The 15,704-nt window shown below is 47.5% G+C and overlaps 3 protein-coding genes across 3 annotated transcripts; all 3 read right to left on the reverse strand.

Annotated features, from left to right (window-relative positions):
• Positions 1-5,361: 5,361 nt before the first annotated feature.
• Positions 5,362-8,155, reverse strand: C8Q69DRAFT_456188 (chromatin assembly factor 1 subunit A-domain-containing protein). Its single transcript, XM_028629821.1, has 3 exons — positions 7,135-8,155; positions 5,883-7,072; positions 5,362-5,827 (listed from the first exon to the last, which is right to left on the reverse strand). Exons 1-3 carry the CDS (start codon positions 7,771-7,773, stop codon positions 5,728-5,730), a joined length of 1,929 nt encoding a protein of 642 aa, XP_028487290.1. The 5' UTR covers positions 7,774-8,155; the 3' UTR covers positions 5,362-5,727.
• Positions 8,156-9,109: 954 nt separating this feature from the next.
• On the reverse strand, positions 9,110-10,493 carry C8Q69DRAFT_143933 (hypothetical protein). The gene has a single exon (XM_028625463.1). The coding sequence runs from the start codon at positions 10,272-10,274 to the stop codon at positions 9,213-9,215; it is 1,062 nt and encodes a 353-aa protein (XP_028487291.1). The 5' UTR covers positions 10,275-10,493; the 3' UTR covers positions 9,110-9,212.
• Positions 10,494-13,959: 3,466 nt separating this feature from the next.
• On the reverse strand, positions 13,960-15,588 carry C8Q69DRAFT_456195 (CoA-transferase family III domain-containing protein). The gene is made up of 2 exons (XM_028629822.1): positions 15,222-15,588; positions 13,960-15,135 (listed from the first exon to the last, which is right to left on the reverse strand). Exons 1-2 carry the CDS (start codon positions 15,283-15,285, stop codon positions 14,042-14,044), a joined length of 1,158 nt encoding a protein of 385 aa, XP_028487292.1. The 5' UTR covers positions 15,286-15,588; the 3' UTR covers positions 13,960-14,041.
• Positions 15,589-15,704: the final 116 nt, after the last annotated feature.

The raw sequence follows: 15,704 nt of genomic DNA on the forward strand, positions 1-15,704 counted from the left end.
ACTCGACGGGCGACGGGGGCAGCGCTGGTAGAAGATGTCCAAGTCAGTCATGATGTTTTTGTCTACACGCGACAGAGTAGAAGAAAGAGGACAGGAAAGAAAAAAAAAAGGGGTCGCGCATCGAGTCCGGGCTGGGGAACCGCGGATTTGTATGTCGCGCACGTACGGATCGCATAGGCCAGGACCGGGGGAAGATAGGCATGTTGGGCATCAATCATCTTGCCATGGGCAAGCTCGCGGCATCTGTCTCGAGAGTCGTCTCGAGAACGCACGATGCCCCTGGCGACGGAGAATGACCTATCGCATGATTCTGCTGGCGAGCGTGTGGGCGACAGGCGATGGTCGGTGATGGTGGTGGTGATGGTGGTGTTGGTGGTGATATAGACGTCCGACGGCAGCTCCAGGGCTGGAAACGTGGGGTAGTGGCAGGACCCGGCCGCCGCACGAGTCGCGCGAGAGACAGTCGGGGGATTCAGCTTACTTCTTCTTTTTTTTTTTTGGACGGTTTGATTTTAAGTAAGACAGAGATGCGAAAGAAGGAGAGGGTCACAGGAGACAAGATAGGAAGACGGCGATGATTTGAGACGAAGAGAGAGGCCGGAGATGAATTGGCCTTGGACGACTAACTAGTATGAGGGACGAGACGAGCGACGAGAAACGAGAGACGAGACGAGACCGAGTGACTCGCAGGCCAGCCCATCCACGACTCACTAGAGGCCCCTAAACAACTTAGTCGATTCCCTTCAGGATGACAGGTTGCTCCGTCGTGACTCGAATCGGCCAGCTGCAGGCGGGGAGCGAGTTGTGGCTGGTGCGACACCACGTCGTCGACTCAATCTGACCGCTCTGCTCGACCTTCTGGAATTGTCGCCTCGAACTGATCGCTGCTGATCGGCCACGTCGTTGGACGAGCGAAGGCGACGATTCACCGCATTAGTTGCCTCGCGGTCGAATCATCGCGCCAGGGGGCGGTTGATGTGCTGGCATTGCAGGCCCCACGGCTGGAGAAAGATGACCAAGTCGATGAACGATCCCATCGCCCATGACGCATCCTGAAGGGAGACGCCAGCTGAAATGGCTATCGTCGGAGGTGCACGGAGAGCGATAGTCCTGCGAAGGGGCGAATACGCTTCAGTTGTTCTACGGTATGGTCTCTACAGTCCATCGGAGATGGCAGAGGAGGAGGAAGAGGAGAATCCAACGCCACGGGGGCAATCATCAAAATCACGCCAAACGCATCGTCTACTTATCATAACTAACTAACTACTACCTATCTATCCCCATCTCAACAACAATCATCAGGGGAAACAGTCGCTGATCCCGCCACCACTGCACGTGTCTGCTCTTCTGTACATCATCCTTCCCCCCAGCGATTGCGGCTGGAAGCCTGTCTACTGGATCGTATTCAAGCGAGGGGTTGCTGCAGTGGAGGGCGACCCGTCGCAGGAAGTATTTTATATTCTCAGGTCCTATCAGTCTTACTGCTTTCCCCTCAGCCGTGGCCTCAAACCTGCGCTCAAGGTCCACCGCCCGTCGCGCAAGTGACAACGCAGACGTGCAGCAGACTATCTACGGACCGCGCCTGCTGGTGAACCAGATCGTACCTCGAACCTCTTGCTTCTTCGCTCCCCTCTGATCACGAGAACCCGAACCCGATCGGGGTGCGTCGGATCTGGTTGCGTCTCACCAGGTTCATGGCAACTCCAATCTGCACTCCGGACGGCAGACGCTGAACGTCCCGAACATGCAGCTCACAGCCAGCTTTGCTTCAGATCCAGGGGACGACGGTTGATCCATTGGCATCCCGTTAGCTACAGGAGCTATCCGGACGTCTCAGTCCTGGAACTTGAAGGGAGACTACTTAGGTTACGATGCAATATGCGGTGCATCTCTTTTTCTCTCTTCTCTTCTCTCCAGCTCCAGCTGCCGTTCTAGTGACGCGAAACTGACAGGCAACCAGTGCATGCATTTAATGAACCTCCCAAGTGTGAGGCGACCGTATTCATAACAGCTCTGTGGTTGCTATTTCACGATCGGTGACGTCTCCGTTCCAGTTAGCTAGCTATTGCCGTCGATCCTCTGCCGGCGCCGTTCTTTATCGGGGTATACAGCTGCAGAAATGAGGCTGGCCAAGCTCAGCAGAAGACTGGAAGTATTCGCCGCAACGCTTACATGATTCCAGGTGTCCTTCTTGGTTTTTACGCTGGCTATTGGCGTCCCATTTCGGCGGCAGCAGCAGCATCGCTGCTACCGAGCTCTAATGAACCTATCCCCATCTCCGTTTCTCGAAACGAGAAACATAACGTGTCGGCCTCGCAGCGACCTGCACATATCCCCTATTGCAGCATCCAGACCCTGCACGAAGCTAAAGGCTGCTTCGTAAACATTATGGACCCATGAAGAATTCCAAGACTGCCTATATGCCGGGGTACAGGAGGCCTAGACTTTCAAAACGTTCAGCGGAGCATTTACCCGATTCTGCTCCCCCCTGTCCGTACAATTTCCCAGCAGCTCAGAAAGATTCACCAGTCAGACAGGTAATTGCTTGCAAGGATCTTATATTTATGTCCAGGAGCCATCCATCAGAGGTCCACGTACCTAAAGAGTCATACTCGGATTCCATCTATTATCAGCCTCATCATGAACCACACCACATCTTACCTGTCAAAATTCCAGCTAGCTACATGCTCATGGATTCATCCATCCAGTCAAATCCTCATCCAAAACATCCCATTCTCCATTGGCGGAGTAGCATGACCCGATCGATCGATCCGAACTTGCTCCCCACAAACTGACCTCGCAGCTAACTAGTTTAACTACCACACATCCTATGCATAATTACTCGGAAAATAGGAAAACAAAGAGCCTGCTTGCTGAGACTCCCATTCCATAACATAGATAATGCTTCATGACCACAATAAACATATAATGTAAATATCCAACTATGTCATTACATGGAGACCACTTATCGTGGTTGCAAATGGTGGAGAGATTCAGATATCAATTTCCTCAACCAACTAACTCTAGGTTCGATTTCGATTCAGATTCAGTGTGTATCGGAACGCCACAAAGGTTCAGTTCCGACGGCTGATGATGTTGTATCAAGACGTATTTAGCCCCTGTCATTTCCTGATAGAAACGTTGTGGTAGCAGAGATGATGATGATTATTTCGTGGATTTTTATTTCTATTTTATCTCCAGCTCTGGGAAGATCTACGGAATAGCAACAATAGGATTTAGATGAACCGAGGACTTTTTACATTTCGATATCCTGGAATTCTTCGAACCCTTTCTTCACAAGCTCACGATATAATAGCCATTGAGCTTTTTTCCTGACGTAGTCCACCATCTAACTATCTCGGTTACTATATTTATAATTATCAACAAAATAATCTTGGCAATAATTCAGAGGTAATTATTAAATCTTGAGAATAGACCCGGTTCCTTATATAAAAACATAACCGATCCAGATGAAGAAGAAAGGAGAGAAATTCATAGCCGTAGACAAGAACTTAGGGTAAATAAAATCCCGAAGAATATCAAAGAAAATCGCTCCATGCCCTAGGATCCATAAATTCCCATGTCTATGTTTTTTTTTTTTTTTTTTAGACATAATGGATCCAGACAACCTTTTTTGGCTAAGCCACTGAGACATTTCATTATACAATACTGATATTATATGCTCTTCTTCGTATTTTCAGTCCCTTTTAATCTTCTCCCACCAATAGTCCCCAGAGACACTCAACCTTACCCTCAACTACCTCAAGTCGTTCTAGAAGAATCACTGATAGACTAGGAGGACTAGAAAAAACACCTGCTTCATTATCCTCATCCTCATCCTCATCTCCTTGATTCTTCTATAATGGTTGGAGGCTAGGCTGACAACGACCTCGTAGCATATAAGGGGACTGATTAACAGGTTTCCAAGGCGGAGGCTTATATTCCGGAGAGGATAGCTCCTTATAGACCGATTCCGATATCTCCTGCAGGATATTCAAGTATTATTTAACTTCCTATATATCTAGTTAATCGGCGGTATTATATCAGGATTGAGATAGAGGATTAGCGAGCATAGTATTAAGGGTAAAGGCAAGGATCTAAGTAATTGTTGTTCGGTAGAGTCAATGCTTATTATTGTTAGTAATATTACAATTAGGGATAAGTAGATAGTATTATACAACTAATAGGTCTTCTATAATATAAAGATAAATAAAAGCTTCCCTAATATAAATATAGCCGTATCGGATCCCGATATTTAATATATAAGAAAACAATTGAGTGATTATTACCGCTACTAGCCGGGTAGCATAATATTTAAAGCTATTGCCATCCATTTTTATAACATTATCTTCTAAGTCTATCTTATAAAGGCCGGTATATATCTCAGCAAGCGATAGATTATAGAGAATTTAATATTTAACTATATGTATCGGGACTCGTTGCTCGTTCAAAATAGCATAGATACAAAACTGGTCTGTATATTGGTTATATTATCTCCGATACGTCGGTAATTGTATATTTAGTACTCTTCCCCAGGTAGAAGATTAATATAGCGCACAATCCGCGATCTGAAGCTGAATATTCAACTAAAAAGGTTATATCACCTATATTATTATAGCCCTCGAAAGTGACATTTTTATAGAGCTTAAAACATCAACAAAATCTATTATTATTACACACCTTATTCAGATTCAATCGCACAAACCTATCCACAATATCGCTTTCGAAGTCTTAAAGTTAAATTTCAGATCTTATTAATTAAATATCATTTCAAATAAACTCTAATTAAATACTTAGATATAAAAGCGCAACATAAAAAAAAATCTAGATCTTCATAAAATGCTTCTTCCCAGATTAACCTCCTAACGAGCTAGAAATTCTTCCTAGGATTCTATACTCTCCTGGGCCGTCTTCTATTAACAGGATTACTAGTTAGATCTCCTTAGGATTTTTAGAATTGTATTCATCTCATACTCTGGCTATATTGGTTTAAAAACCTACTACTTATACTTATTACTGTAACTACAGTTCCTACCGCTTTATATCCTAAAATCATCTATGGTAAACAGAGTAGTGCCGGACCGGCTCGCTTTTATACTCTTACGATTACCGCCTCATGTAGCAGTGCAGATGGTCACCAGTAGTAGTTAAGCAGTTAGTTAAACAATATGGAGTAGGGTGCTGTAGCTATCTATCGAAGATCGTTACCGGAAAGATGTCTCACAAGATCGGCCATTATTCAAGTCTTAGAATGAGATCATAGTTGATCACATGTCGGGATCTAATCCGAATAGAATCGAGTAAGGGACGAGACTGACTTCATCGGGCACGGAAAAAGAATGCAACCATGCTTGGCTATGGGACCAAAGTTGATGATTTATTGCCATTGACTAGAAGTCGAGTCGGATCACAAATTCAGCCCTGCAAGAGCATACATCTATATCACTAAGCTGAGTAGATTGCACAACCCCAACATAAACAATGACCCCTACACCTTTCGCTAGTTTGTCTCGTACAAATGTAAAATGCTCACAGTATGTCAAGACCCAGCAGACATATAGCAATATATTCCTCGTAGAAATGATTAACCAGGATGACTCGATTAGAGCAGTCCCGCAATGCCTGTAAAAAAGAACAGCGCCGTAACTCCACCAGTCGTCCGATATGACCACATTATAACATGATTGGCATCGCTCAAATATTAACGATCGAAAAATATGCGATATCTTATTTGCAGACCCATTTCTTGTCAGCTTCTTTCTGGCCCACACGGGTAGCGACGCTGTTCAGGGTATCCTTAAGGACATCTTTGGAGACCTTTGGGAATCTAACACATAAGTCAGTACGCATATATCAGTTATACAAGGTTAGTTAATACATACCGCTTCTTTAGGATCTCAATGAGACCCGTCTTCGTGAGATCACTTCCCACGACCACTTCTTTGAATTCTGCTAGGTGCTCTGGAGGGAATGATTTCTTTGTTTTGCTGGCGGGATGGCAGGGTAACGCGGCTCCTGCTTGACCGTCGGTGCTACTTACTGACGCACCTTGGCCGGAAAGATTCATAAAAGCATGTAGAGTCGAGCGTCCGGAGGGGACAGCGGGCGCTGGCATCGAACTCTTTGCATTTGCACGTTCTGCCACCTTCGGTTTCTCCCAGTAGGCGCCGGAGAAAGGGTCGATGGGAAATCGTACTGCTTCAGATATGATTTCGACCTTGTAAGACTCGAGTTCGGGATCGATGCCAGCTTCCTGCCAGCGCAAACCACTACAGACAGGCTCCAAGTCACCCACAATGGGTCGCCGCTTGCCGTCGATCTGATTTTCGTCGTCATCGTCCAAGAAACCATCCATGTCATCATCGCCATCGTCGCTTAGCTCCTCTTCACCTTCAGAGTCAAGATCTTCTCCTTCTTCAGGCTCCTCCCATTCGGCTTCCGAGTCATAATCGTAATTCGTGTCTGGTAGTTGGCGCTGAAAGGGGTTTCTGGAGAGTTTCATGGCATCTTTCTCGGAAATGCGCTTTGTATAAGTGCCTTGATAAGGGGGCCGCACGTCCTCACTGAATTTTAATGTCTTCATCGTCACTTTCCTGAGCATGTCCTGCGGCTTGGCTCCTGGCTTGGTCGGGTCGAGCGGGTCTTGGGACTCCTGCCATTTGAGGAGAATCTCCTTCACAGGCACTATGTGTCTGGCACAGCGGCGCCTGTACGGTACAATATTGAAGATCTCTGCGAGTTTTGATACTGGCGTTTCCGGCAGACTATCACCACCGGATTTGAGAGATCTGTCTAGCTTTTCACGAAGATGGCGGAGAGCTTCTGCGTCACGTTCAAATCGATTCACAGGGGCAACCTGCGTATGGGATTGTACGAAGAAGTCCGGAAACGCGCGCTTGTAGTCCGATACTGAGTCAGTGGACTCGCTCGCCGGTGCGTCTTGACTAGAACCATCAACAGCACCAGCAGTAGCCACTTTGCTTGGAGACCCCTGATTTGTAGATGAAGATGCTTGTGCAGATGACGATGTCGTGCTTGGTTTCGCAAAGAAGGCGTTCAGTCGCATTTGGGACTGGAATCAATTAGTTCTTAACTTGAAGAGAGCGAAAAAAAAAGACAGTTGCTATTACTTACCTTTTCCTTCTTCATCTTTTCTTCCTCTTTCTTCTTTTTCTCCTCTTCCTTAGCTAGCCGCTCTTCCTCCTTGAGTTTCTTCTTCTCTTCCTTCTTCTTGCGTTCCTCCTCGCGCTCAGCATCCCGCTTCTTTTTCTCCTCTTCCTTCTGACGCTTTTCTTCCTCCTTCTTCGCCTTCTCTTCCAGCTTCTGCTTTTCCTTCGCTTCCTTTTCTATCCTTTTCGCCTCCTTGCTGGCTGGGGACAGCTTGCGTTTCTTCTGTGCGCTTGCCGCACCCGCGCCGGCAGGCTGTTGAACAGAGGTGGTTGAATTGGGCGTTGAAATAGTCGCTAGAACCGAATTGACCGGCGTTGTCTCTTTTGCCGGTGTACGGCCTCGTTCGATTGGGCCGCCCGAGGGTTCAGTTGGGTCATCGTGCTGATCGCGACTCTTCTCGATTGTTCCAGACGACGACTGCTGTTGTTCAGGGGCACGGTTCTCCTGATCGTTGCCATCGCTGGAGGTCTGTGTACGCTTCGTGTCTGGTTCGAAACCCTCCACTTGTTCGAAAGACCGTTTTCTCGACGCAGTTGGCGATGGAGGAAAAGACTGAGAGAGAGAAGATGAAACTGGAGGAGCGCTCTCCATGGCCACCTCCATGCTGGACCAATTCAGGTAAACTTCGTAATGTATTGGGACGGGGGAAATCAAAGGAATGCCGAGACAAGACTCGTAACCATCAGGAAGGAATCAAGAACGTTCTTCTGCCAATATTTGAAGGAAGCAGTAGACGTTATCGATTCTGTAGAGGGTATAACAAAAAGACAGGATATAAGTAAAGCCTTGCGTGTATAGGGTTGGAGGGGGGAGTTCATCCGAACACCGTTGTGGGAGGTGAATGAGTTGTCGTGCTCCAGACCGTAACTATCTCGGACCATGGCAGTTGCTGTTCCGGACGCGTTAATTGAAGTTTCGCGCCTTCCTTCGCGTCGGACCTGGTCTGTGCGTCAGTGCTCCCCATTGGCTGGACTCCGCATCCTTCTCCGTAGATTCATTATTGATGATTACTCGAAATAAAACATAGGTAACTACAGCTATAAATTGGGATAATGGAAGTCGGCTGGAAGTAGCTGGTCAACTAAGAGTAGCATTGGCCAGTATATTAGAATACAGGACATAAGTACAGTAAAGAGTCACCGGTTTCTGGGAGATCAATGAACCGCTATTCACAATACCTAGTGGGCTCTAGTCAATGTCGGTCAAGGAATTTGCTATTGCAGTATTACCAACAGGCAAAGGAAAGAATAGAGGCAAGCAACTTGAACCTTGATGGTTATGATCAGGCATCGAAGAGCGGATAAGCACTTGTGTTGGGAACCCCAACCATGTTAGGCATTTGAGTAAAAGATTGATCGTCTACACTTAGGATTTAACTACAACTAACTGCAATAGCCACACGCGATTTCAATATATATATGTATATACTTCTTATGATTAATATTATGATGTTTTCTCAGGAGACCCAATGCAAATATCTAAAGCTGGCGCGCTCTGAGGACGATACACTGCTGCATACCGAGCATGAATGCAATGTACAGATGCACACAAAGCACAACGGATAGCACAATAACGAAGCCATATAGATCACAAGAACTTAAGGGCCGCAGACACCATGAAGCCGAAAACAAATGGAATAATGCCGACGCCAATGCTAGGGTGCTGGCACCTAAACTTGAATTTGAATCGATGTGACAACCGCCACCCCTCAACCGAAGCCGTATCCGAACTCCTTGTTAGAAACCATAACTCGCAATGCAAAAGGAAAGAAAGGACGCAACCAGATCGAGACGCTAAAATGACCCGATGTAAACGGTCGATAATAGTAACCTCCTAAGTCACTAGGACTTGGGACACCAAACTTGCAGTCTCTCCCAATTACCAAAGCATGTAATGCACCAAAAAGAACCCACGTGCTGGACTGTCTGGCCAAGGAAATAATAGGTGTATCCATGAGGATTATTGTTTTCCGACGACCAGATCTAGTCCGGTTACAAGGCCACACCGCTTGGCCTACTCAAAACGTTCCCCTCGCAGTTGGTCTAGTCGTTGTCAGGGTTTGCGACAAATAGTCGCACCCCGGTCATGGTTGATGTGCGATCATCGACGCTACCTCGTCGCCTTAGCTCATCTGCTGTGCTAGTCTTCCTAGCTGCAGCTGCGGCTGCGCTGGGTGCCGCCATGTCGCCAACACTGCCAAAACTGTCTTCAGGATCGCTCTCCTTGTTGCCATCTTCCGCGAAGTACTCATTCTTTTCTTGAGCTTTATCCTCGGGAGTTTCCACTTCGGGGATATCTGCGCTCCCGTTTGGAGGTGTACTAGTGCTGCCATATCTGCTGCTCGTTGGGCGTTGATACCCGCTCGGATAACGGGTGTTGCTTCCCAAGGAGCTACGACCGCTACCAGTTCGACGATGGTACGGCAATTCGTGGTTGCGGGCTTCCTCGTCTGCATCACCTACCTCGTTCGCACTTAAGCGTACAGGAACGGTGGCGGCGACAAAGGTCGACGGGGAGAAGTCAGTCGCTCCTTTCCCTCCATGATGCTTGATTTTACCACTGCCTAGGGTACCTGTGCGTCCAGCGCCAGCGCTTCTGTGGACTTCCAGGTACGCCCTCTTCTTATCCGCCCGTCTCTGAGCCAGGAGCCGAGGGTCTTCAGGCTGTGATCGATCACACCAGACGGTAGCCTTTTGTCTCCGCATCAATGCAACATATCCCATCTGAGAATTGCCGGATCGTGATGACGAACTCCGGCGCACATCTGCAGACGGACCATTTCCGGTTGAGCTGGTCGAGGTTGTGGCACTAGACAAGCGTCTCGAGGGCGGGTAATGTGCCGGGTTTGTGATGATAGGAGGAGTCGCGGTGTATCCGGTTTGCTGAGGAGCCATCTGGGGAAGCACAGATGAAGATGACGTGCGTGTACGGTTGTGAGCGTACGAGGAAGCGCCGGGAAGCGCGGCGAGTTGCTGAGGAGCGTTGCCATCGAAAGATTGAAAGGGGAATCCAGTGTTTCGTCCAGGTAATGGCTTCCGCGAGGGAATCTGATGAGGAGGCAGGCGATAATCGGCCATGTTGGGTGGATACTGTACCCCAGCCATTTGGGGCGGTCTTTATCGGTCGCAAACAGAGAGAGGAGAGGGTCGTCAGAGGGACTGGTGTTCTGGAGAAGCCAGAGATAAACTCAGAGCCAGGCACTGGCCTGGCGACTCGAGCAACCGCTTGTGCTTGTGGTGTTAATTGAAAGACGGCCCCGCGAGGACACTGATGGCCGCCACCGCAATGATAGAACAAAGGGGAATTTTCTGCAGTGTAGTGTCATCGAACGCCTCCAGGCGTTATGGGAACAGTGATTCCAGCCCGACACGGTGCAAAATGAGGCTGTCAACACGGGTTTGATCTCGTTCGATCGAGAACGCGTGGTGAGATCTGACAGGGGGGCTGAGACCTGTTGTCACTCCTTCCTCAAATGTGACACAAGAGGGGTTCAGCGACGACTGGACGGGACACGGCCTGGGGGCGGGTATAAGAAGGGGAGAATGAGAGACACAAAACGGTCCAACAATGGCCGGAGGAGGAAGGAGAAGACAGGAAGTCAAGAGATGTGTCGCCGTTGGGATGTTTTGACGGTCTCTCTTTTCACAGACCAGAGCGGAGCTGGGAAGTTCCCCGGTCAAGGGCGGCTGAAGTCGCAGTGGCTAAAGAGTCGAACCATCGGTGCAGCGCCGTATCACTTCGTACCCGCTGTTCTAGCAATACCAATACGTTACCGTACCCGAACTCGTACGAGATCCGTCTTGGCCCTACCAAATCCTCTCTTTTTCTTCATCTAGCGAACGAATCAGACAAGAAAGAGATGAGTAAAAAAAAAAAGGGAATAATAATATCTTAAGACACCGCATCCACTCTTTTGACTTCTGTTCTTTTTCTACTACTAACTAACCATTGGAAGACCACAGTGGAAGAAGAGAAGAATGACAAGAATGATTGATGGCCACCGGCAAGGCAGTCACTTGACGCTCTGACCTCTCGATGCGGAAACCGTGCGACCCTAATGCTGCGATGAGGGGAAAGACGAGGGGTGATGTTCGCTCCATACATTGGTAGTTGTCGCGCAGGAAGGAATATCCGTCGACTATTCCCGGCTAACAACGTGCGCGAGTGGACTCGTAGGGCTAACGCAGCAGCTGTCGTTGGCATTCTTCGCTAGCTTTCTTGGATAGTCTGGACTCTGGACCATGGGCCAGAGTGATGTTGAGAACGCGATGGAACAGGCGGCATGCGCAAAGAGTCGCGGGAAGAATGGAAGGGACAAACCGTCGCGGGAAGTCCTCTCTCTCTCTCTCGTTACAAAATCGCCCTTTTCGGCAAGTTAATTCCATCCAAGGACTCTGGAGGACCCAAGGGATTCCTTCATGAAACCAGGCACCCAGAAAAACCTCGGGGTCGCCGGCCTTGGATAAGTCGCTGACAGGATGACAAGCAGAGTCAGGCCCACTATCATCTCAGGTTCTCCGGATATTCGATGCCAGCTGTTGCGCATTACGTCCTTCCCTGCCATGCGAAAGGGTTAACAGTCCCACTAAGGATGTGGAGGAGATAGTGATAGGCGACGACTGGTGGTGGACCGGTCGTAACCAGGAGAAAGTTGGCAACAACAATTACACTGTACCATAGATAATCTTTTGAGGCTGCCAGGCATTATTATTGCAAGTAAGTATGTCCAGTACATATGTGCAGTCCATCATACTCTTGTAAAAAAAAAAATCATGATGAGCATAAAACGCTAGAGCCATGTGGTAAATAATAATTACTGTCTCAGTCAGAGCAAATAGTATGATCGGGATGGCATCAAGTAGGTAACTAACAAGACGGAGCCGTTGAAAAAGCTCAGACATCCCGAATTGCTTTTACTTTGTACTTTGCTTTAATAAATTCTGGAGGGAACGAGTGGCGGAAGGGGACGATCCGGTCATGACAATACCGATACAGGACCGAAGGTGGTTTCTGCCGCGTTCTCTGACGTCGCTGCTGCCCCACCTCGCAAGAAACGCCTGGAAAAGACAGAGAAGAAGAGAAAAGAAACGAGTAACTAATTCATTCATTAATTAATTAACTAATTAACTGATTAATTAACGATGAAACCAACCATACTGTACACGTGCAGGACTTGATCCTCCTTCACTACAAAATAAAACTTGACTCTTCTCAAATAATCTCGTCTAACTAACTAGGTAACTCCCCGTAGCAACCGTCGTTGCGACTATCGGGCTCGAGGACGCGGGTTAGTTATTGGCTGTAATAATATTTAATCAATTATGCATATCACGAGTCTTCGCGCGGCCCCCCAGGTGACATTAACTAGTATCAACATCAACGGTGGTTATGCTACCCCAAGGGTTCTTCTATGTTACATCCGCTATAGTGTATTATTCCCCCCGCAGAGGTTTCAACAAGGATGTCATTACCATATGGTATTCACTTACATATGGTACATATGGTACAATAATACTTTGGTGTATGGTAGCCGCTTGTTACATAATTATTTATTTACACATCAGTTTGTTCTTGGTCAACTTAATTATTACTGTTGATTTTGGATTTCCCTAAGAACAGCCCTATCTCTCTCTTTCCCAAGACGTCCGAGGACGGAGTCAACACATAGTTATCACTATGTATTACTGGGACAAAAGCCAAATAATAATAGAAGAGAATTGATCTAATACCGTTTCAATTCCTCTTTTCCGCCTTTTAGTTAATAATAATCAGACGGTTCGGCAGCAGTAGCCCTCTCTTCGGACATCCCGCGCGTACTTAAACGGCAGAAACTCGCGTCGTTCTTGTTCCTTCTAAGACCGGAGACTGTCCTTCCGAGTACCTAAATCTGTGGGGAATCCGATCGGCAGCCGAGAAACGCCCTAGTTATGAGACGGGAACAGAATTCAACAATGTACCTACTCTCAAGACTATTATCCTTTTTTCCTCTTTTTTTTTTTTTTCTTTTTTTGTGGCTGGGGTAAGACATAACGTGTAGTGCGATAACTTAATCCCATTTCAGTCAAAATATTTGCGTCAGACTTCAGATTTTTCTCAAGTAGAGCCGAGGGGTGGTAAGTACAGTAGTGCTACCATCTCCACGAGGTGGCTGAGTTAGTTAGTAGTAGGTAACTAGCTCTGTATACCATATTCGGGTAAGATGGGGCTTTGTCCGGAGAAAAGAGATATCGTTGCCTCCACCATGTTCCATACCTAACCAGAAGAAGAAGACCCAGTAAGTATGGATTCAGCTATGACGCAAAAGACTCACAGAATGAGAAAATGAAGAGAAAGCTAAAAAACGGGGGGGGAGAGGTTTATCATGACATCGAGGTTTCAGATATCAATCGAGTAGGTAATTAACTAACTCTAAAGAGTCCTGAAAATAAACGGTTTATCTGCTGTGGATGGGCTGCTTGTCCCGAAACACGGATTTGGCCGAAGCCGCTGATTTGCTACATACAGCATGGGTCCGGACACGCTCCGATGTTTGATTACCTTCTTGGGAGACGGGTTGGAGATTTCCTTCTCAACTGCCACAAGGATATCATATGGTTGGTTTATCTGTTTAAGAACAGAAGAGCATACTTACTAAGTCAGTTCCAACGACAAAGACAACTCTTCACCATCAAAGAAAAAGGGAATACATAGCAAATCCAATGTCCCCTTACTCAGTAAACCTGGATTGGGAAGCACATACATGGGATAATGGGCCTAAATGAATCTTTGTTTTTTTTTTTATTTTTTTTATTTTTTATTTTTATTTTTTTTTTTTTTTTTTTTTTGGTTTTCCCCTGAAAGCTATATAGAATCTTACATGCATCAACCAAACTCACAGCTTCGCCCCCGTGGCCTTCACAACAGTCCCATCATCTTTAACATTGAAATCTCTCCCTTTCCTCCACCCCATCCACTCCCGCAACGTCTCCTGTCCTCCCATCCCGACCTCAAGAACATAGCCTTGCCAACCCCCATCGTCCGACTTGATAGGTATACCAGGAGTATCCGACAAATCGACCGCCAGTCCCTGCTCATGGCCCCTCTGCTGAAGCTCATCTTGCTCCAACACAGGAGTCGCACAAGCATCCGTCCCATCGAAGATAGCTTCCCATTCACTGCGTGTCTTTTCCTTGAATCGTTTCTCAAATATAGATCGCAGAGCAGGCCAATTATCCGGATCGTCTCGAGTGGGGATATCCCTCGGATTCAAGTCCAGACCCTTTAGTAGGTCTTTGTAGAATTTAGCCTCCAGAGCCCCCACGGCGAAGTATTTGCCTTGATCTTTCGTTTCATATGACGTGTAGAAAGGACAGCCGCCATCGAGCAGGTTTTCTCCGCGCGGTTTATTCCACGCTGGTAGATCTCTCGATAGCCGTGGCATCGTCGCGACATATGCAGATCCATCGACCATATTTGCTTCGACGATCTGGCCCTTCCCCGTGCGAGATCGGGAAAGCAGCGCGAGAAGAATACCCAGGAAACACATGGCGCCGCCACCAGCGAAGTCGCCAAGGAGATTTATCGGCGGGTACGGCGCAGTATTTGCAGGTCCTAGCATGGAGAGGACTCCAGACACGGCGAGATAGTTGATATCATGACCAGCCATGGTACTGTATTTTCCCGAGCGACGGAATCCCGTCATGCGGGCGACGATCAGTCGTGGGTTGCGTTTCAGCAGGACTTCCGATGGGGAGAGACCGAGACGTTCCAGAACGCCAGGACGGTACGGGTCAATGAGGACATCAGCGGTGGATATCAATGACAGAAGCACTGCTTTTGAATCCGGGTTCTTCAGGTCTAAGATAATAGACTTCTTGTGTCGGGTAAGGAGATCAGCAGCAGGCGGCGGCGCAGATGCTGATACGCTGCGGTCGACGCGCAGAACTGAGGCGCCGTAGTCTGCAAGAAGGAGACCAGCGAAGGGACCTGTAGGTCGATTGTAAGCAGCTGCATAGACTAGCTATATCGAAGCCATTGGCATGTTTACTGAATGCCAACGGAGGTAGACAAACCAGGAGCTAGACCAGCCAACTCCACAACACGAGTACCCGCCAAGGGCGGCGCTGATGATGCCATGGTGAAAGGAAAGCAAAATTAAGACTAGGATATTCAATATTAAGCGGTCTTGCACGTATCAGACCTGCTATGATCACTTCAGCGCGTTTAATGGATGGTCGTTCATTGGTCGTTGGGAGTGCCAGAGGAATACAGTATGATATTCAGCAGAAGAATGACAGTATGCCAACGTCCTGTTCCGACGAGACCATTTTCTCCCTTACCCCATAACGCTATGGAGTTAAATACTCATTGATACCCTAGGACCTCGGATGGGAGGTTGCTCTAGACCTTTAACTGTGAATTGATTAGCGGGGTCAAACTGGTTTGGGAGCCGAGGTTCAAGTGCGGGCGGTCTGTGCTCGGACAAGTATCTATAAGTACTGTACAAGATGATAATTCTTGTCGTGGTTTGTTGGAGTTGCAAATTATATGTACAG

Source organism: Paecilomyces variotii (genome assembly GCF_004022145.1).
Source record: "Paecilomyces variotii strain CBS 101075 chromosome Unknown C8Q69scaffold_2, whole genome shotgun sequence".
NCBI classification, from domain to species: Eukaryota; Fungi; Ascomycota; class Eurotiomycetes; order Eurotiales; family Thermoascaceae; genus Paecilomyces; species Paecilomyces variotii.